Consider the following 22,639-nt stretch of genomic DNA (forward strand, 5'->3'; position numbering starts at 1 on the left):
GGTGGGATCACTCGCTGAGTCCGGGGGAAAAACCGACCCTGGAGGGTAACAGATAAAGAAGAAGAAGCATGGGTGGAGCCTAAACTATTAGAGAAAGAAGCCTTCATGTCACGCATTAACAAAATGGAAATGGCCTACCAACTAACTAAAGACATCTACAATAAGATATCGATATCCTTAAACGCCAAAATTAGATATTACTGCAAAGTTATTCGAGAGACTCTTACAATGAACAAGAAAGGTCTAACGGAAAAACTAGAGGCTGATGAAAGAAAGATTTTGAGAAAAATCCTGGGTCCCATCAAAGAAAACAGCGAATTATACAAGCACGTGGAGAGGATGAGTGACACGATTCGAAAAAGAAGGATTGCCTTTTATAGCCACGTGGCACGAGTGAGCCCAGGCAGGATATCTAAACGGATATTAACTACTTTCAAGATAAGAAAACAAAAAGGGCATGGTTCACAGATTTAAAAATATAAAATTGAATTAAAATAAAAAACAACATTAAAATATTCATGAAATAAAATACTCAGTCTTCGGACTATGTACTCACACTTAGTTCTTACCTGATTACTTACACATACAATTGTTGATGGGCGCCAGCTACAAATAGATGTAGCGACAATAGAATGAGAGTCTTGAATATCTCTAGGATGTGAAGTAATAGGCTTACTTTTGACAACATAACATATAGGTTCTGGGAAAAGGAGATTGGCGCTAGGTTATTTGAGCTACTATAAAAATGAAACAATCAATTATATTTCGTAATGAACAAAATATATTCTTTAAAAATTGACTTTCACGAGTGAGATTTACTGCGGTAATACCAATGAAAATATAAAACTCTGACATTCTAACTGAAGAAAACTGTAGGCATTAAATTTGAAATCTTCTTGACCGGACATTTAAAAGTTGTACAAGAAATTTATCCCTCAATGGTTCAACACTTTGAGTGTTATTACGACGTATTCCTTTGAGTTGGTATCAGTTGTAGGTATCTCAAGCCTAATTTGGTGACGTATCCTTTTTGTTTCACTGACGAGATATAGCATGGCTTGAAATTAGATTCACACTTGAAAATCAACTTTACAAGTAATTCAATGATAACTGTTAGTCTGAATTATGACGACTCAATATTCGTCTGTCACCTCACCGACACAAAATCTCGACCGAAGAGATACTGCATACCGTTGCCATTAGGCAACATATAACTTTTCACCTGTTTAAGTGATACAGATTGTGGACAGAGGTAATTTTACGGCACCCCTCAATTGTACAGTCAATTAAACACATATACCAGTAATGCCTTGTTCTTTTTACGTAACACAAGACAAAACAGCCCTACAACCAAAGGTAGGTACTCTTTCCACCCCGTCAATATCCACGCGTACCAACCACCGTTTATTTTACGTGGGCTCTCCTCATCACATTACCACAGGCTTCAGGAGTACCTCTGGCTCAACCTCAAAGACATTACCGACCTACAGTCGTGTAAGTATACTTGCGCCTTGCAATACGTACCCATGGTCAGTAGGCAGTAATGTTCGGTCTTTGAATGTTAAAGCTTAGCGTGAAATCGCGAAAAATCGAATATATATATATATCCCATTATGGCAATCCACATCACATACGAGTGTTAAGCTATTAGCCCCAGTTAAGAAGATCTAAAACACTGTACGTATCGTATGTTGAACATTAAAGCTTGAAATTTTCTTCACCAAACCAAAACGAGAAATAATTCATGCAGTAGAGGGTTAATCCATATGGTGACTGACGACTAAATATCCATGTGACTGCTGCTTCTTCATCTCACTGACTGACCAACTGTGGCCTTACTCTCCATACGACTGTCCATCGACCAAGGCTCCATCCATCTGACTGACTACTACCATCTCAGTAGTACTCCGTATGGCAAGGATCTGTATCCAACTGAAGACTGGTACTGGTATATATAGACACTAGCTATCACACCTTCGTAATCACCAAACATAACAATGATGTCACTCCCACCTGGTTAACAATGTTATAGACTATGCCTAGGGCACTCTAGGAACTCCCTAAATATGAGCTCATCGCTAAATGTATACAGTGACAGAGCGATGACTCGACAGTTACGGTAGCAGTATTTGCACAATGTAGTGCAATGTTTTAAAATTATTTCACAAAATACACGTCCATTTCTGATATTATTATTATTGAATTTCCCATTACAAACCCTATTTTACAAGTAGTATATTTCTGATAATGCCGGCCCCGTGGTGTAGGGGTGGCGTGCCTGCCTCTCACCCGGAGGCCCCGGGTTCGATTCCCGGCCAGGTCAGGGATTTTTACCTGGACCTGAGGGCTGGTTCGAGGTCCACTCAGCCTACGTGATTAGAATTGAGGAGCTATCTGACGGTGATATAGCGGCCCCGGTCTAAAAAGCCAAGAATAACGGCCGAGAGGATTCGTCGTGCTGACCACACGACACCTCGTAATCTGCATGCCTTCGGGCTGAGCAGCGGTCGCTTGGTAGGCAAAGGCCCTTCAAGGGCTACGCTGGCGATCTAACAGTCCAAAGTTCCAGAGCTGGAATGATCAAAGCCGCAGATAGCCGTGAACACCCTTCGTCTTTTTTCGGAGGGAGGGAGTCGAATAGTGCAGACTCCCGCGGCATAAACTATGCCCTTCTACTAATCTGTTTCCTAGGAGTACCCGATGAGTCGGAAAACCTTAATTCACTACACTGGCGGCGGAAAACTCTATCTGACTCGGAGGCACATTTTTCCTCCAAGCCAGAGGAGAAACCCACTATTCACTGTTAATTTGGAATAAAATTAATGTAGAATTTAATAAAAGTAAAGAGGAAGAAGCTTTAATTAAGGAAAGCCTTTTTTCAGGGTCGAATTTCGAGTTATTTAGTGAATTGTGGTGCTATAATTTGGAATAGGTCTGAATGGTTATTCTATGCTACTACTACTACTACTACTACTACCACTACTAAGTGAGCCTCTGCCTTAAGTATGCATACTGCTCATTCAAAAACAGCGCGACAGATTAGAGATCGCATAGCTGGAATACTATGATGAACTTGTGTGTTGCCTACCAGCTGTATCAGAAAATGTATGAACCAGAGGAATGCCATGCTAAAGAAGAAAGTTTTCTAACTCCCCAGCTATTTACCGCTAATATTCAGTCAGGCTGTTATACTCGGTACACAGCAGTAGTCCCATCTATCGGAGTTGAGAGGCAGAATAAGAGACAAAGAACATCACATCAAACAATGGTCAATGTAATGTTATTGTTGATCAATGCTATGCGCTCTTGATATTGTAGGTCTTCACATTTAGTTTTCTTCCGAATCTGAAATACCACTCTTACCCTCTTACCATAGTCGGTACGGTAAAACTGATTAAAACATAAATGATCGGAAATTGTATTCTCTATAACTTTTGTTATGTAATATTTTTCGATAACACCAATAACGTACGTATTTAAAAATTACATTTTAGGCGCCTTCCCCTAAACTACAATTTTATCCAGGGTGAATAAATTTGTTTATAGCTTAGACTGTTGTTTCTCATTCCCCGACTCTATATACCGATTTTCATTAAATTCTGTTAACCCATTTTCTCGTGGCTCGGCGTTGATATGGACTTAGCAACAAAATCACAATTTCATGAATATCTGTGTTATCACAGTCGGTACGTATATAAGACATAAATAGTCGGAAATTTAATTATGTATAACTTTGGTTATGTAGTGTTTATCGATACGACCACTAATAATTTAAATATTTGAGAATGAAATTTTAGGCCTTCCCCTAAACTATCATTTCACTCAGTGTGAATAGAATGATTCATAGGCTAGATTATAGTGGCTCATTCTCTGACTACGCATGCCAATTTTCACTGAGATAGAACCACTCATAACGCAAATATATAAGAATAACATTTATGGCCTTCCCCTAAACTACCATTTCACTCAGCGTGAATAAAATTATTTATAGCCTAGATTATAGCGACTTATTCCTTGGCTTTGAATACCAATTTTCATTAAGATAGGACCACCAATAACATAAATATTTGAAAATTAAAATTTAGGCCTTTCCCTAAACTACCATTTCTATCAGCGTGAATAAAATTATTTATGGCCTATTCCCCGACTTTGCATACCGATTTTCATTAAATTCTCTTTAGCCGTTTTCTAGGGATGCGTGTACAGACAGACAGACAGACAGACAGACAGACAGACAGACAGACAGACAGACAGACAGACAGACAGACAGACAGACAGACATTACGGAAAAGTAAAAAGTACATTTCCTTGTTACTGTGGACATGACCGATACAGAAATACCACCATTTTCAAATTCTAAGCAATGTACAGACAAAACTCTTATTTTATATATATAGATTAATGTGCTATAACATATTTGTAAAATTTTAATGAAGCACTAACAATTATTTGGCATTATCTATATATAGAAAGCGCTTAACGAAGTTATTTAGTGGTGAATTTGTTACGTTTATGTTTCAACATTTTACATTGTTGTCATTCATTTTACAAACCGTATTTACAATGATATAGGACGTACCAAACTATTGCAAAATTTTCATATTTACGTTGTTTGTTTCTCTTCAGAATATGTTTTTATAGCTTTGATCTAAAACGTTCATGGTAGTTTATGCCATTTAACATTACTGAATTTTACGTTTGATTACTGTTTTTCATATTAAATTAAGTTCCTAGAAGGGAGCTACAATTTAATTTCACCGATTGCGAATATTAAGTACAGCCAAAATTGCGAGTACAGTAGGACAAGCCATTTAAAATTTTGAAATGAACATTTTAGCGTATGTTATGAATAAAACTTATACAAAGTCGACACTCACAGTTACTACAGTGGATGCTGTAATGTTGCTGCTTGTACTAAAATGACAGCCTTATCTCACTGAATGAGATACATTTTATTGAGAAAAGACCAAGCATGCGGAATTCCACATTGCCCGAATCATATACTTACCATGGAACTACAATGGAACATCCACGATCAAAATTTGTTAGAAGACACTCACCAAACTCTGCGGCAAGAGTTCTGTTTCGTGGTTATACGTAGAGATAGGTATTGTTGTAGGATGCACCACAATGGTGAAGAATCATTCACTTTACTGATTCAGGGCATTTTTCAATAAACTGCTCGGTGATGATCATCATTACATTTTCCTTGTAACTGGTATCTGGTGCCAATTCCAGCCTTCTAAACATTCTTGTTTCCTTAGTGTTGCTTTGGAAGGCGACAAAATTAGGAACACGGCCAACTTAAGTTAAGCCAGTATAGATGTAGTTGGCTGTGCTCAGAGATTCATTGTTCGAACTCTTGCCGAGTGATGTATCTGCGCAAAGCCGTGCACGTGGTGCACTTAACGGTAGCTAAAAAGAGATGGTAGGTGTCACGCGCAGCCGGCCAGGACCTTGTGACGTCAGCGGACCGTGGACCGTCTGCCAGGCGCTGTAACTTACTGCAAATCAGCATGCCGAGGACCCCGCTTATGTTCCTTATCACAATTACTTTTATGTTGTAATTAAAAAAATCACATGAAAACCACTAAGATATTGCATAGAACTACTATTTTATTATTTTGTTAGTGTGCTTTCGTAAATATTGCAGATAAACTTTGAAATCCAGAATAGTGAGACCTTTTGCTAATATGTTTAAAAATCATTTTTAAATGTTCCAGTATACCGGAAATGTTAGTATTTACAGTTCCCAATCCTATACACGTACAGATTAAATAAATCAGAGCTTAACAATGAAGAAATAATATTAACCGAAACAGGCTGTGGATTTTCAAAGTCTAAATAAAATACGCAAGATTAAATACTGCATGTTGTTAATTTTCCTGAAAATAGTAAGTACTGTACTAACATTATTGCTTTTTATTGCTAACAAAATATAATATAATACTAAACACAATAATAATAATAATAATAATAATAATAATAATAATAATAATAATAATAATAATAATAATAATAATAATAATAATAATAATAATAATAATATCGAATATTTAGTAGAGCATGAAGCCATATTTAAGAAAAGTATATTAGGGCTGCGATGATTTGTACAGCCTGCCACCGCACAGCACGGCATTTTAACAGCACAAACATGACATATACACTGGAATTCACTTAATTCACGAACGATATGCACAAGTTCACGACTTTCAAAACATTCGCAGACTCGAATGTAATTATAGTCTATAATTAAAGAAACAATGTGCAGACCGCAGACGAACAGCAATGCACCAAAATTCACTGCTTAGAATGAAATCACCGACACCAAAGAGTATATAGACTGATATTAACGCGCCAAACAATGCGTAGTGTAATGGGAGCGACGGTCCAGTGACATCACGACCATCCGTCTCGTGACACCTACCGTCTCTCTTCTAGCTATCGTGGTGCACTTCACCATGGCGAAGATGATGAATTGAAAGAAACGTGTTGACTTAAATATGTCTTATGTATGGAGGTAATCCGAAAATTTGTGTAACGTGACGCGACAGAATGTGTGACGGAAGTGTAACCATAGCAACCGTGCAGCTTGCCATCTGAAATTAGTAGCCGTTGATGGACGGTCATGGCCGGGAGACATATTTATGATCATTTGATTTTCGCAAAGGGAAAAGCTGTTTCTTTTTCTTCTGGTTATTTAACGTCGCGTTAACACATCGGAGGTTTTCCGAGATCAGATAGTAGTTTGGGGAGTAATAACAGAGAGATCGACTGGTATTTTTTTTTCTCCTTCAGCTGGTATATCCATTACACTGGGCATCTTCCATGAGCTCTTTGCCCTACAACTTTATCTTGGTTAATATTTTCTTCCGTGGTATGATCTTGATCACGTGCGATATACACGAAGAAAACAGAAGCATTATTTAATATCGGATTAAGGATAGTCTCCTTTGTACTTTAAATTCACTTAGGATCGAGTTGTTTCTTTCCTTTCTCTATCCACTATATGCTTAAGTTCTTCCTAATACGCCTATAGTACCTCGTATATCTCAAAAGCATAAATTATGTTCAGTCTTCAGCGTCCATTGTCTACGTTTCTATATCATGAAGGAGAACTAGAAACACTAGATGGCTTCAGCTACCGGGTATCAGATATTCTGAAGAGGTGTGTAATATCGGAAGCCATTCTTTTAATTTAATTTCTTTTTCAGATGTACGATATGTTTTAACTTTCAGGTAGTTTATCAATTTATTTACTCAAAGTTTGTTTCGACAGACTAAAATAATTAAAAAATAAAATAAAAATCTGAAGTGGTGGGATCTAGGCATGCTTCCTAGCAATTTCGACATTCTGATTGTGCTGCTGCCTGATTGGTGGTTCCTATAACTGGGTTACTTTCGTTAGGTAGCAATGAACGAGCTGTTAGAGGCATTTAACAGCCAACAAGAATGAGATGGATTGCAAAGATATCAAATATCCACTACCCCGGCCGAGTTCGAACCCGTGAACTTGGAATCACGTGTCACACACGTTTTTTCTGGTGTCTAGTAATATCTACCGCACAAGACAATTTCCACTAGTGCTGAATGTTTTACAAAACTTTCACTACAATGTTTATTAAATTCAGATATTAACAGATCTTCATTTAAATAATGTATTTGACTATAATGCTTATGTTTTTTAAATTAACAGACTTAAACCCTGCACTTTCTCAAACGAATGCCACCTCCGAAGAGTCGAACGTAACAGGAATGCAGGAAGAGGCAGTATCCACCACGGAGACACCTGACGGAATGAGGGATGTGACATTACCAGAGGGAATGGTAAGTAATATACCGGTTACGCAACACACCATACTTACTCTGTAATTGTCAGCGAATATCATATCAAGAAATGAATTAAATATTTTCATGACAGATACTAGTAAAACTGGTGTTATACTATCAAATAAATTTGTCAACTATTTTCTGCAAAACATTTTACAAACTGTTATAAAATGTTAAAACATGCAAGCATTGCCACTAGTTTAGCAAAAAATGGGTGAAGAACTGTTTTGCACTTGTTTTCCTTCTATCAATTCAATAATTACAACATGTGTACTTCTAAAATAGAAACAAGAAAAAGATATACATATTACTTCATCATTCCCCTTAAACATATTACTAAAAATTCTTATTCTTCTTCTGAACTATTCATGAACAATCCTTAATCAATTCTTCTTCTATTAAAGAAACCACACACACAAAGCTCAATCTTCTTTACTTCTCTTTTCATGCTCTCAAAACAAAATCCAAACTCCCTCAAATAACATATCAATTTTCTAACATCCCAAATATAAAAAACTATCTCCTCAAAACACTTCTCACCGGGTGAGTTGGCCGTGCGGTTAGAGACGCGCGGCTGTTAGCTTGCATCCGGGAGATTGTGGGATCAAATCCCACTGTCGGTAGCCCAGAAGATGGTTTTCTGTGTTTTCTTATTTTCACACCAGGGAAATGCTGGGGCTGTACCTCAATTAAGGCGACGGCCGCTTCCTTCTAACTCCCAGGCCTTTCCTATCCCACCGTCGCCATAAGACCTATGTGTGTCGGTGTGACGTAAAGCCACTAGCAAAAAATAAGAAAAAAACCATTTCTCCCAATCTCTATCTGTTTCCAAACAAAAATCTGTCTTTCATCTAGGACCAACAAAAATACAAACTTCTCAAAGCAACATTCTCAAATTAATACAAATCTAAAGTCAAGAGGCCCCTTTTAATTACCCCTATAAAATTTCAAAACTTTTACCCACCCAAACTTTCTATTTGTACACCTACATCCCACGGCCAGAGAGAAAGACATAAGTTTCTAGAGCGGCCCGCCCTTCTCCCAAGAAGGGAATAAAAACCCTGCAGCAGCAGCAGCAGCAGCAGCAGCAAGAAAAAGGTATATGTAAATTTTTCCGCTACTCGGAAAATCATAGAATCATGGGTACGTTTTGGGGCATAGAAGACGAGAGAACGAATACTGTATACATTCTTTGGTTGTTCCCCTCTTAGTAGCCTCTTAGGAAATACATGGGGTACAGAAAATGAATATTTCCTCGCACTCTACCCACAGGGGAAATAAAAAGTTCCTATAAATAGAAATAAGTACATAATTTTCTCTTCCATTTTTAAAAAATTTTCTTTGGGTCGCACCGACACAGATACGTCTTATGGAGACGATGCGGAGAAAGGGCTAGGAGTGGGAAGGAAGCGACCGCGGCCTTAATTAAGGTACAGCCTCAGCATTTGCCTGGTGTGAAAATAGGTTTCTCTTCCTTTCACAGTGTTCCGAATTTTAATTAATGTTTTCCCGTTAAAATTATTCGCCATTGCTTTGTTTCCAGCCTCTCTTTATTGGTCTAATATGTCGAATATCAACATCTTCCAAAAACATGCATTTCCGTTCACCAAAAAATGGCGTCGGTTCTTCATCCATATGACGTACACTGGTCACCTGGTTACGGTAGTTGTTTTTTTTTTTTGTCGACGCAAAACTGTCGACGCTAATGCTTAGGCTAATTGCAGATAGGCCCCCAGCCCCAAAACAATGAAAATGAAACCTACAACCTGTTTTCCAGTCATTGACCGGGTCAGGGATGTAACGAATGAAGCAGATATAGGCTATTAGTACGATGAGGTCGCCACTCCCAAAGTGATTTACTAATGACTGATAGATGCTATGAAATGAGAATGGAGAGTGTTGCTGGAATGAAAGATGACAGGGAAAACCGGAGTACCCGGAGAAAAACCTGTCCCGCCTCCGCTTTGTCCAGCACAAATCTCACATGGAGTGACCGGGTTTTGAACCACGGTATCCAGCGGTGAGAGGCTGACGCGCTGCCGTCTGGGCCACGGAGGCTCTCCCCTAAACAAATCCATGTTAAAAGAAAGGAAAACGTATATGGGTTAAACCAGAGGTATCCAACTTTTATTGTCAATGGGCTGCACCGCGTAGGAACGACTAGCGAGAAGGACACATTCAAATGGATCAACCTAAAAGTTATTTTCAGTTTTTTTCACAGTTCATACACGCAGTTAGTGTGGGTATAAAATTTTATAACATTCGAAGATTTCAAATTTATTGTGGCACTTGAAACTGATATTAGGACATAATGTTTTTTTTTTCAGATTTGTTTGCAGGTTTATCTACATTTTCTGGAACATTTTTAAACAATAGTAATTATTTTAAGTACATCTTCTGTATGACATACTTAGGAATGGTAAAATTACTAATTTTTACTTTAATTGAGACGTATTATACACTATAGCTATACGGTAATACCGTCCGGCTCTATGGCTAGCGCGCTGGTCTATGGTTACAGGGATCCCCGTTTCGATTCCCGGCAGGATCGGGAATTTTAATCACCATTGGTTAATTCCGCTGGCACAGGGGCTGGGTGTATGTATCATCTTCATAATAATTTCATCCTTATCACGACGCGCAGGTCGCCTGCGGGTGTCAAATCAAAAGACCTGCACTCGGCGTACCGAACTTGTTCATGGGAACTCCCGGCACTAAAAGCCATACGCCATTTCATTTTTTTAACGGTAATGGTGAATTTTTGTCGGGGGTTGGTCAAATTTGTTACATGAGTCGTAGGTTGTAGATCCTACGGCTACTACGTGCTCGTGTTGATAACAGCACCGCCAGCGGCCTTCAAACTCGTCACCAGGGGTCCCGAACGACCTTCTGTACAAGTAACACAGTGGCCTCCATTGGTTCCATGTTTCTTATCGGGAAGTATTTAAGTAGAGCTTCTAAGTTTATAAGTCCCTAAACAACGCTACATTCACTCTACCACTGATCCACGGAGGGAAATAATGAACACATTCGTGTTTGTAACTATTAACCACGTGTTCTCAGTATGACAAACAATGAAATACTAGTTTTTTCACTTGCTGTTGTATTGTGGTGGGTTTTCGAGGTTCCTAAAACTAAAAATCACTACTATGAGAAGTAGCGTGTTTTACTATCGACTAGATTATTAAATTTCTATTTACAGTAATTTTACAAGTTCACGCATGTTTGAGTTTTCCACTGGACGCGGTTTTTACTCACTCTGTACTCACCCTTGTGTTACAGTCTTACACCAGTGCGTCAAACTTCTGTTCTCCAACACGGCTCCTCACAGTGCAGCATCGTTCCAGAACAGTTCAATCTATAGCTCCTATATAGCACTCCGCGTGATCACGACTGTCTAGAATCAGCTGAGTCCCCGCTGACGCACAAGACTTGTGACCGTCTCGTAACTCACTCGCGATTGACGAAACACTGACTCACTGAAGACTGACTCAGTTTTTCCGGGTTCGCTTTTTGTATAGGCCCGCAGAAGATTCTCGTATTTTACAATTAATTCCAGATCATTCTTGGCCCATTCGTCGTTGTTAATCAAGGTTCTTAAACACTACTAAAGGTTGGGCCCAACGCGAGACGAGCTGCTATTGGTTAACAAAATGACGTCACAGAAGGAGCAAAGCAGCCAAGCCCATAGCGCGCAGTTCAGTAGGAATCTCATAATACCAGCAAACATTACAGTTTCTAAGAACTAATTGCACACCAGACACAAAGTTTACTGCTGTTATAAGATTGAAAGAAAGTACAGCATAGTAAGTTTCATTATTTCTGTTACGAATAAGACGTAAATGTAATGTGACGGCACACTGACCAACGCTCGAAATTTATTAACAAATCCAAGTTCCTCTACTTAGTTTGAGGAAGGCTACGTGCTCTCAAATCTGTCAACATAAATATTTAGAGATACGAAATGTTTGTAATATTAAATGTTGACAGCAGAACTTCCGTAATGGAACTACCGCATGTTAACACACGATATATGACTCACTTCCGCAGATATCGAGTTTAAAGCTTAACAAATATTATAACAGCAGCAGAAGTAAGTTCATATTCGAAACCTTGCATAGATATTCCTACTTTTTAAAATTAAATAAGAAAGAACAGGAAAAACACTTAATTAGAACACAGTCCTACCTGTGAGATCAGATGTCATGAAGTGGTTGCTTTTGAAGATAAAATCCACTGCCGTGCCTTTCGCCGATGAGCTGCTATGGATTTTTCAGTCCTTGCCCGAATGTTCATTTGTCGTATGCGTATAAATGTTCTCGTCCTAACATACATTTTTACTATTTCTGGTGGTACAGCGGGGAATTTACTGCTAATTATTTGACACACTTTGCGTATAATATTAGGTATGCGTGACAGTTCAGCACGTCCGTGAAAATTAACTCAAATTTCTTTACTTGGTTTAGCCATTCTTCCGGTGGAACGAGTAGACCTCCCCGAGATAACACTTCTATCCATCCCACAGAGGTTGTACCAGAAGATATGGAAAGCATTTCCCCAGTGGGATTTCCTATTGACCTATCATATTTTCTTCCACGGTAGGCGATGTAGCCGGCGAGGTACCGAAATCCCTCTGCTGAACAATCAGGTGTCGCTGTAGATTGCGGTGAATCATTAACGGCACGATTTTCTATCGCAATGTCCCGAATTTCTGTCTCACCTTCAATCATGCGTAATGCTTCAGACATATCCGGCAGTAAATCTACAAGTTTAGATGTCAGTATCACGTTATCAGTTTCTGAAATCACTGCAGCTTTATTGGATAACGGAATATTTTCTGAGTTCGAGCCCAGAAGTAACAGTCTCAATCTAAATTTCACCTCGGTTGATAGCGGATGTTCATAGAAATTCCCGAGTCCTCTTATCTGAGAAAATAAATTTTCCAGACAGTCTTGGTTTAATCGAGCAGTCAAAATGTACTTTATGTTGAGATATTGGAGGTCACTAAAAAGGCCAAATAATGAACGGATGGTCGTCATAAAACCTTTCTGAAATGGGAGCAATTGACTCGATTTACCAACACAGAAATTTCCCACGCAGATATATACACTACAATTATACTATGAACACAGAAATTTCATTCCAGCTACTATTACACTCTTCACGCAACTGACGAAAAGAAAATAACTGCACGAAAATACAGTAGGCCACTATATAAACCAATAGCAATATACGGAAAGAAACTAAGTATAGATATTACTTGGAAATCCTTTCTTTATAAGGCAGACAGCGATAAACAACGAAATAAGATACACGTGCGGTTGTATGCTACAGTCACGGTGCTCCTTTGATGACGTCACGCGCAGGACGACAGAAAACTAACATCTACTGCGCAGCCAATCTGGGCCACCCGTGGTTGTTAATTAGCTTCCAGCTTCTCCTAGGACCTTTCTTATCGTGAGCCTAAACAATTAGTTTACTCGCTGCTGGCTCACCCACATTGTCGCTGCTCCGCCAGTATTGTTGCCTATCGCCACCCCCTTCGCTATTTCGGCCTTAATTGTCACTTTATAGAGACATTTCACTCCTATTGTTTACTTACATTCTATTCTCTACGATCTCTTAAAAGATTCAACATATCTCAAATTCAGCCTTTATACTATATTGTAGTAGTATGTGTGCCTTAAACTGTGACAAGTCACCCCCTAAATTCAGATTTTCTTAATATATTATGTACTTACCAGTGTATTTTCCTATTTCAGGAATTCAGAGTGGTCGTGAAGGATGGCAGACTACAAATTATACCCATCATCCCAGAGACGGATAGGCGGATAGCAGTGTAGTATATGTAAAGACGTAAAGAATATTCCTGACTAGTGGATTATCTCAGACTAAAGCCTGTTTGACTTACAGTAAATACTTCCACAAAACGGGCCACATAAATAGTTGAGGTTATTTTGAAAATAAATTAATTAAGAAAGTAATACCAATTACATTGTGTTATATATGTTGGATTTCCCCTTGTGTTACACCAAAATCTTTAAAGTACCGATATACAGTATATTACAAGATTTTATGGAGTCCTGGAGGTAACTCAGACCTTCAATAAGACAGTCTCTACATTTATACAGAGTGGTCCAGATAAAGTGTTACAAACAAATATCTCGTAAATGAATAGATAAAACAGAATGCTTTATCCCCCAAATGTTATTGGTGGAAGGGACCTTTGGAACTGTGATATGAGCAATACATCATGTTCATAAAAGACAACCGAGTTCGATAGCTGCAGTCGCTTAAGTGCGGCCAGTATCCAGTATTCGGGAGATAGTAGGTTCGAACCCCACTGTCGGCAGCCCTGAAAATGGTTTTCCGTGGTTTCCCATTTTCACACCAGGCAAAGACTGGGGCTATACCTTAATTAAGGCCACGGCCGTTTCCTTCACACTCCTAGCCCTTTCCTGTCCCATCGTCGCCGTAAGAGCTATCTGTGTCGGTGCGACGTAAAACAACTAGCAAAAAGCATAAAAGACAGAACACCTTGAAAGACTAGAGATACGAAGTTCATATTCACAGGACATGTGCATTAGTATATTCTGAAGAAATTATTAGCATCTGAAACAAGTCGGCCCTCAGGTTCAAGGTGGACATCGATATCTCGGCGCACCACCAGCGACTGGTAAAATGTGCCCGTGGCTCTCGTTGTCGCTATAAACCGAAGGTAATGGATCAGTGTGACTTGAGCAGACATGAAGTATGCCTCGCAGACGTGTGCGAGAACCGTACCGTCAAATGAGTGAGTTTGAAAGAGGCCGCGTTTTTGGCATGGGAGAACGTGATGAATCCATCCGGGAAATTGCTGCTCGTGTGGGATGAAGTGTATCGGTAGTGCAACGGATGTGTACAGAATGGTTCACAGAAGGCCGTAGAACATGACGAGATCGGTCTAATCGCACCACCCAGACGCCCCTCCCTCCCGAGAAGATTGACACCTTATCCGAATGTCATTGCAGGACAGATCTGCGCCTTCCTCGGCTCTGGCGCAACAGTGGAACAGTGTAACACATCGTACATTATCAGGAGTGACCGTCCGTCACCGTTAATTACGGTCTGGTTTACTGGCGTGTCGTCCACTCCTCCGCCTACCTTTGACTAATGTGCATAAACATGCCAGACTGCAATGCTGTATGGAAAGACGTCAGTGGAGACAGAAATGGCAGCAGATAGTGTTTTCGGACGAATCCAAGTTCTGTTTGTTTGAAAATGATGGCCGGATTTTGGTTTGACGCAGACAGGGGGGGGGGGGGGGGAGGGGGAGGCATCACGTTGACTGCATTCGCACAAGACATACAGCGCCAACTCAAGGCCTTATGGTATGGATTGAAATTGGGTACAGCCACAAATCACAGTTGGTGCGTGTCCAGGACACTGATGAGTTTGACCTACGTGAATAACATCCTGCGACCCGTAGCCGTACCCTTCATGCACGATACCCCAGACGCCACATTTCAGCAGGACAATGCGGGACTACATGTTGCTGCACGAACACGTGCCTTCTTGTTGTCACATGATGTTAGACTGTTGCCCTGGTCCTCCCGATCACCGGACTTGTCGCCAATCGAAAATGTGCGGGATATGGCGAAACGACGGGTGCAGCGTTGTGACCCAATGCCAACCACCAAAGATGAACTGTGAAACCAGGTGAATGCAGCATGGATGGCTATACCCCAGGACGCCATTCGCGCCTTATACACGTCGATGCCATCACGTATGGAACAAGTTATCAGTGATCAGTGCCCACAGAGGACCCAGTGCCCACTAGGCAATAGAACAGATGCTGAACCTAGGGGACTGAAATGCTAAGCGTTTCTGCAGAACATACCAATGAACATGTTCTGTGAATATGAACTTCCTGTCTCTAGTCTTTCAAGGTGTTCTATTTTTTATGAACATGAGTGTATTTTCCCGAGGCTCCTTCTTTGTACGTCAAATCAGCGCAACACAACTCCTGGTCAGAGAGAGGGCGTCATACTCTAGGATCAATTTAGGGTACGGATGAAAGATTAAAGAAAAGTACATACCTACAGATTGAATTCAATGGAGTAACATGGTAAGATAATATTATCCAAAATCAAAACTTAGACATTTAATTATGATCAAAGAAAAAGTGCATACTATTATACCAGCTGTAGTACCCGGCACTGCCCGGATAGATTTTTGAATGTTTACTTGTAGGATTTGTATTGCCTGTTAATTATGCATGAAGTGATTTTTTGTAGATTTCTTTATTGTGACGTTAGTTTACATTTTACGAAGTATTTTGTAGTTTTAGAGTTATTGTTATATGTTTAAATCTACTTTTTAGATTATTTTGTTTTGCGTAAACATTTGTCCTTGTGGCAGCTCTGATTGTCTGGGATTTAATCGATACTTTCACGTAAATAACACAAATAGGTGGTAACTGTATATATTCACACATCGCACTATATATTATTATTATTATTATTGTATTTTCCTCAACTTGTGCATGTAAAATCCAAGGGTGGTAGCTGAATAAAGAGCAGGCCCAACATACACGGAAATGCCTCCATCCTCACATATGTATGTTTACATAAACTCTACTGAATATTTACATACGATTTTAAAATTTCATATTTACACTGCAAACACTGTAATTTTAGAATAATTATCTTAATTTATGCTATATATATTAAGAGTAACAAGACCCAGTCATTCATACCCTCACTCATACCCCTGTACACACACTCTTCCGAGCTCATACCCGTTCATAACCACTCCAACACTCGCACGTATACACATTCGCCTACATTCTATTGTACTTGCACACCATTCTTCAATTACTAATTTATACAAGTTGTATACATCACATACGGGTTTCTATTTACATATACATTTTGTTTACTGCACGGTGGAAGTCAGGAAGAGAAAGCATTTTTACATCAGGTGGCAGAAGGTTCCATAGCCTAGCACTCCGTGCGTAAAAAGGTATGAGGTTGTTCTGGCGAGGGGTGGGGGAGCAAGAGTAACTCCTAGGCCACCCTTAACAGAGCGGTAATTAAGCTGCAGGCGGATGAAAGTGGAGAGATGTGTGTTATCTCTCAAGGATTCCCTAAGTAATGTTATGTTTATTTGTTTACACTGTTGCTATCATGCTGTTGGTAGCGTGCAATTATCAATTATTAAACAACTGCAGGGCAGTAGTGGTAATGTACATACGATGCAGAGATAATATTAGTTAATATATATAGCTTAAGCAAAAAGGTCGTAGGAGAAGAGGCACACATAATAATAATAATAATAATAATAATAATAATAATAATAATAATAATAATAATTGAACGATGGAAAAGCGCAGTGAGAAGGAGCTAGGCCAAGAAATGAAAGAATATAGGAACAAGAGAAAACCAAAGGTTAACAATAAAAATAAGATATACTTAACAATAAATAAATAAATAATGAAACATTTAGCAACAAGATAATAAATCGAAGACAAGAGTTTGATAGATAGTGAATTATATAGAGGAAACCTCAAAAGATAAGAAAAATGTGCCACATTTACAATACAGATTATAAGAAATGTATCCAAAAACCGTATGAACAATATAAAGCGTACAATGAAGAATATGAAAGCGGAATATAAAAAAGGAAGCAAACCTGAAAGAAAAGAAATGCAACGGGAAGGGAAAGGAGAGGTGAGGCAGGGATCGAACTGGGGAAAGGATTCTCTTCGCCGGGTGTGTCTATACTGCGGGATCAGTTATTGTGGTAATTATAATACAAAGTAGCATCGGTCCTAGGAGGCAGATGATGTGTTTACAATTTTTACATTGTCCGTAGTGCAGTTCGTGATTGAAAGGTTTTTGTAGAAAAAAAAGTCTTGCATATGTGATTTGAAAATACAAATTTAAGCCGGCGGAAGAAAAGTTCAACTGGGGCAGATGGTCCAATAGAAAATTTAATGTACAAATAACATAATGATAAGTCTTGCTCACCAAATTAGTTGAGGAAATAACAGTCCAGATGGAACTGATATTATACAACGGAGCACAGTTATTTTGGTGCTCCACCACTCCGAGACGAAGGCAGACTCAATTTTAGGAGCGACGGAGTGGGAATATATAGCAGTACAGAAAGATCGAGAAAGGTAAAGAAGCTGAAAGCCAGCATGTTCCAGAAGCGTCATTATCATGTGTCCAATAGGTAAGCACCAGCACACACACAAGCGGAGAAGGCGAAGCGTGGAGAGGATGACGTCAGAGTCACGTGATGAATTGAATAGACAGACTACAGGTGAGCAGAGCAGTTGAATGCGTGGAGCAGCGGCGACGTGATCGGAGAAAAAGCAGCATGCAAGGTGGGGAATATACGTAGTATAAGCGGAGATCGTAACAACACAACAAATTCACTGCTGGCAATGCCCTGGTTGTGTTTAAAGGGTTGTGTTTTTTATTATACATTCTTCTCGGGTCTGTCGCTAATCGGCCTTGCGCTCCCGAAAACTTTGGATTCAGCACTAATCGGTCATTTTTGACAGTTTCTTTTTAACTCTTTCTCACCACCCCGTGCCGATGGAAGCTGAACTTAGAAATATACTGCAACCATGGTGTCACTATTCATTTCAGCGATCCTGGAATCTATAAATTTGAGACTAATGTAGGTCGTTTCAAACCATTTTTATGTGTTGCGACCTCCCCTATGGGTGTTTTACTCCTCTCAGTATATTTTCCAGATAGTAACTCATATGTGTATCAAGTTTGGTAGAAATTGCTCCATACATTCCAAACATATGTTGGAACACACATATATAGGCCTACATTCGCACATAGGCAACATTTGATTTTAGAATTACTCCAGGTTGACTGAACATAGAGCCTATCAATGCTTGATGGCTCATTTGCGGGTAATTATGGAGAAAGTAGAGAAAGAATGGATGAAATCGATCCAGTAGAACGGCCGGACGGACTGGACAACGTTGAATTTAATAAATGTTTTAATATACTGTATAGATAATGTTATTCGTCATTGAGTTGATTCCAACTCAGCATATGATGGTAGGGGAAGTACAGTAAATACCTGAAATGGATTTCATGGAAAATACCTCTTCTGCGCCAATCTCTGCGACGTACTTAGGGGGCAATCGTTGTCCTATTCAAAATACAGCACTTTGGATCTCGGCTGAACCCGGTGAAGTTTGTGTGTGATACTGATAACCTGCGACAACCCCTTGTCGTAGCCCTTTGGCACATGAGGGAAATCCTGTCTGGCACCCTGGAGTCTTTTAATATCTACAGCAGTCTAAGTGACGTTAAAAAGTTGTATATTTAATAATAGCGGTACTTATTACTGAGTTTTTCCAAAAAATCAATCATAGGTACATACTATCAATGGTGCAAGCAGTGTTACATAATAATAATAATAAGCAGGTGAACCACGTCCATTGTATTCTTCACATTACAGAGCCAAAATTCATTTAGTGAAATATGTACAGGGGGTGGTGATTACTGTTTTGTGGATTTAGAACAGTTATTGAGGAGTGAGAAAATATATATGCCTTTAAAATGTTGTCAGTTATTATTATTATTATTATTATTATTATTATTATTATTATTATTATTATTATTATTATACCAGAGGTACACCTTCTCCGGCGATTTAAACTGCGCGCCTTCTCTATGGACATCTGTGCTAACGGACTTGTAAACTCCCCCAAAGAATTGATAGAGTAATATTTATTTTTGGAGTTGTTACATTTTTTCTGATTGTTTTTCGTAATGTACCGAAGTTGTCGACACTTTAGCTGGTTCCTCCTCGATTGTAATCTACCTATTAAATGCTTGTAAACATGTTCTCTAGCTTATCAAAATCGAGGGTGTGCACAGGAATCCAGCCTATTGGCAAACTGTTCTGGAAGCTTCCCTTATGGAACTATAAAAGCAGGACACTTTAGGGCCGTCTTGTCTGAATTTATACAGTGCTTGGGAGTGCGACTTGACGGAGGCATAGGAGGCAGGGACGCGACCTGCTTGAAGAACATCCAGCGATGTAAGTTAAGGGCAGAATTTACCTAAACATAATATTTGAGGTGATTTGAGGGGAAGGTTTCAGCTGTTTTCTTTTGATGTAACTCTGTAAACTGATGGTTTCAATGTAGGATTATCGGCGAAGTCTGAGGACTCTGTTTTTATTCCTTACTGGGAAATATGTAATGTAAGGGAACGAAGAGTGGTGGACGTCTGTCGATTCCCATTCAGCCTTGTATTGAGTGATTAAAGTTTTAAACCTCAACATTTTGTAAATGTTGTCTTGGCTTCAAATGTTCCTGCTTTAGTCACCTCCTTGTAGTATGGGATTAGCCTCGTTACATCTTTGGGCCGTAAGTCCACTTAGGTTTTTAGTTTCGCCTCTTTGCCTTTTGTTAATGGCCGGTTATCTGCAACCTTTCCTTTTTACTAGGGCCATGTAGTATGGGCAATTATGCCCCTGTTTATTTTGTAACTATTCCTTCGTTTTTCGAACAATGATGAATCTTATTGTGGAACAATTGATAAGCCAAACATGGGACAACCGTGTATGAACACTAAAGTGGGGTCACCCGATGGGTTGCCTAGTGTAACTTAAGTGTATCAAAGGAAACTGATTGCCTCCGTGAGGCTAGACTGGTATTTTGGAGCTCAGACTACTGTGTAATGCACCTGTCAAGATGTAAATTAACACCTTGGAAATTATCTCCAGTTTTTGTACATGTTTTCAGGACTTCTAAGTCCCCGATATTGTTAGAGCTGACAAACTCATTAATAACCTGTTCTATTGTTTGTTAGTCGGTCAGATTTTCTACCTCTCAATTTTTTTAAAAAGAAAAGAAATACAATTTCCAAATTTCTTACGTTAAGTGCTGCTCTAAGCATTTCCTTGTCCAGCCATTCAGGTGGTGTTGGTGGTGATTATTGTTTTAAGAGAAAGTACAACAGGGCAACCATATTCTATATAACACTAAACAGAATGAAAAAAATGGAAGGGTTCCGACACTTCGAAAAATGAAGGTTTCGGCCAAAGAAAGACAAGAGCCACGAAGGGCGTGAAAATGAAAGGCTCCCTAGGCCTCGAGTGCTCTAATGCCGTCGGGGTCGGAAAAGAACAAGAGTTGACCAAAGGAGGTCGGATAGGCTAGATGAAAGTGAGGAGCCTGGCACAAAGTATGGAAGCAATGCCAAGACTCAGCTGACAGCCCAGTGGTCGCCAACTCACGCTCCCAAGTTAAGAGCCCTCGGGGCCCTTTTAGTCGCCTCTTACGACAGGCAGAGGATACTGTAGGTGTTACCAAATACAGTAGAGACAATACGCGACACTCAGCGAGATATCGAGTGACAGCTATTAGAGCTCTCTCTAGCGGGTAGACCTGAGAACTACTGATTCCGTTATACGAGCACGTGTATTTGTGTGTGAAGTTTTGGTGTTATTTATGCGTTTTCAGTGAGTTGACATAATTAAATAGTAGCGTGTGTCAGCCCTTGATATCTCTTCTCAACATGAGGGGAAAGGTATGTGCTGTGTTTGGCTGCAGTCACTATGAAGTAGTGAAGAATGCGCTGTCTTTCTTTCGCTTCCGTCGTGACAAGAAAATGTAAGTAATATTGTGTTTGTCTATATATTCTTCCACTGACAAAGATATTTTTATAGTACATAATTTTCTGACCTGCTCGACCCATATTTTATCTGGCTTAAAATATAATGCGCATATTTTATTGTATAGTGCAGCAGTTAACCTTCAATACCGATGTGTTGTAGGTGTGATATGTGGGTTTTGAAATGTCCCAGAAGTGATTTGGATAAGGTGTACAAGAAAGAAGGGACGTTACGTTTATATAAGAATTATAAGATCTGTTCAGATCATTTCCAGGCTAGCGACTTTAGAAATCCTCGACTATACAGCCAAGGGTATGTTACACTTTTACTCTAATTGTACGTAAATATTCCTCAAAGCATCACTGTCGACAACATTTTCATACTTTTCTTTCTTTTATCCCTATTCTCAGATTAAAGCCGGGATTTTATAGATTTTCTTTCTGTTAGTAGGCTTCATGTTAAGAGGAAAATTGTCCAGCTTTTAAATGTTAATTCATTGCATCATGTGTGTAAGGAATGTGCCGATATTTTTATTGACAAGTGTCTTAAGGTGATGATACAATGTTTTTTAAATGAGAAAAAAGACAAATCTAACCATAAAAGTTCAGGCAGGAATGCTAAAGCAAAGGAAGTAATGCATAAATGAAAGATCAAACCATTTCACAGCAGTTCATTTCACATCTTCTTTATATGTCTAATTTCAGTCTTTAAATAATAACCTTTTAAATAATTCTTCGTTCATTTATCCAGAATTGTTTTAGCAATTTCGAAGTTAATATCGCAATAATACTTTCTTTCTAGACGTAATTTATTTATCCATTTTCGTATATGCATTTCCATTGATATTTGAATTCAGCGCGACTTTTCAGGTCAAGTAACTAGGAGCGCCACCGTCGAATTGTCTCCCATTTAAACAAGGCTAAATCCGTAAGTGTCGCGTATCGTCTCTACTGTATTTGGTATTACTCTACTGCCCCCGCCCACATGGGGTGTCCAGCCATTTAATCCAAGCGCTTCTAATTCCTGTGTGAGCAACGGAAACAACGTAACAATTATTATTATTATTATTATTATTATTATTATTATTATTATTATTATTATTATTATTATTATTATTATTATTATTATTATTATTTATGCCCATGCTTGCGAGGTGTAGTGTTTACAG

The 22,639-nt window shown here is 39.1% G+C and overlaps 1 protein-coding gene across 1 annotated transcript in view; it reads left to right on the top strand.

The window, feature by feature from the left end:
- LOC136874962 (uncharacterized) overlaps positions 1-13,814 on the top strand; it is a 121,677-nt gene extending 107,863 nt beyond the window's left edge. The window contains exons 5-6 of the mRNA XM_067148674.2: positions 7,697-7,827; positions 13,593-13,814. Of these exons, the coding sequence (XP_067004775.1) occupies positions 7,697-7,827; positions 13,593-13,673 (212 nt within the window). The 3' untranslated portion in view covers positions 13,674-13,814. The remainder of the gene's footprint in view (positions 1-7,696; positions 7,828-13,592) is intronic.
- Positions 13,815-22,639: the final 8,825 nt, after the last annotated feature.

The sequence above is a fragment of the Anabrus simplex genome, chromosome 5 (genome assembly GCF_040414725.1).
Source record: "Anabrus simplex isolate iqAnaSimp1 chromosome 5, ASM4041472v1, whole genome shotgun sequence".
Lineage (NCBI taxonomy): Eukaryota > Metazoa > Arthropoda > Insecta > Orthoptera > Tettigoniidae > Anabrus > Anabrus simplex.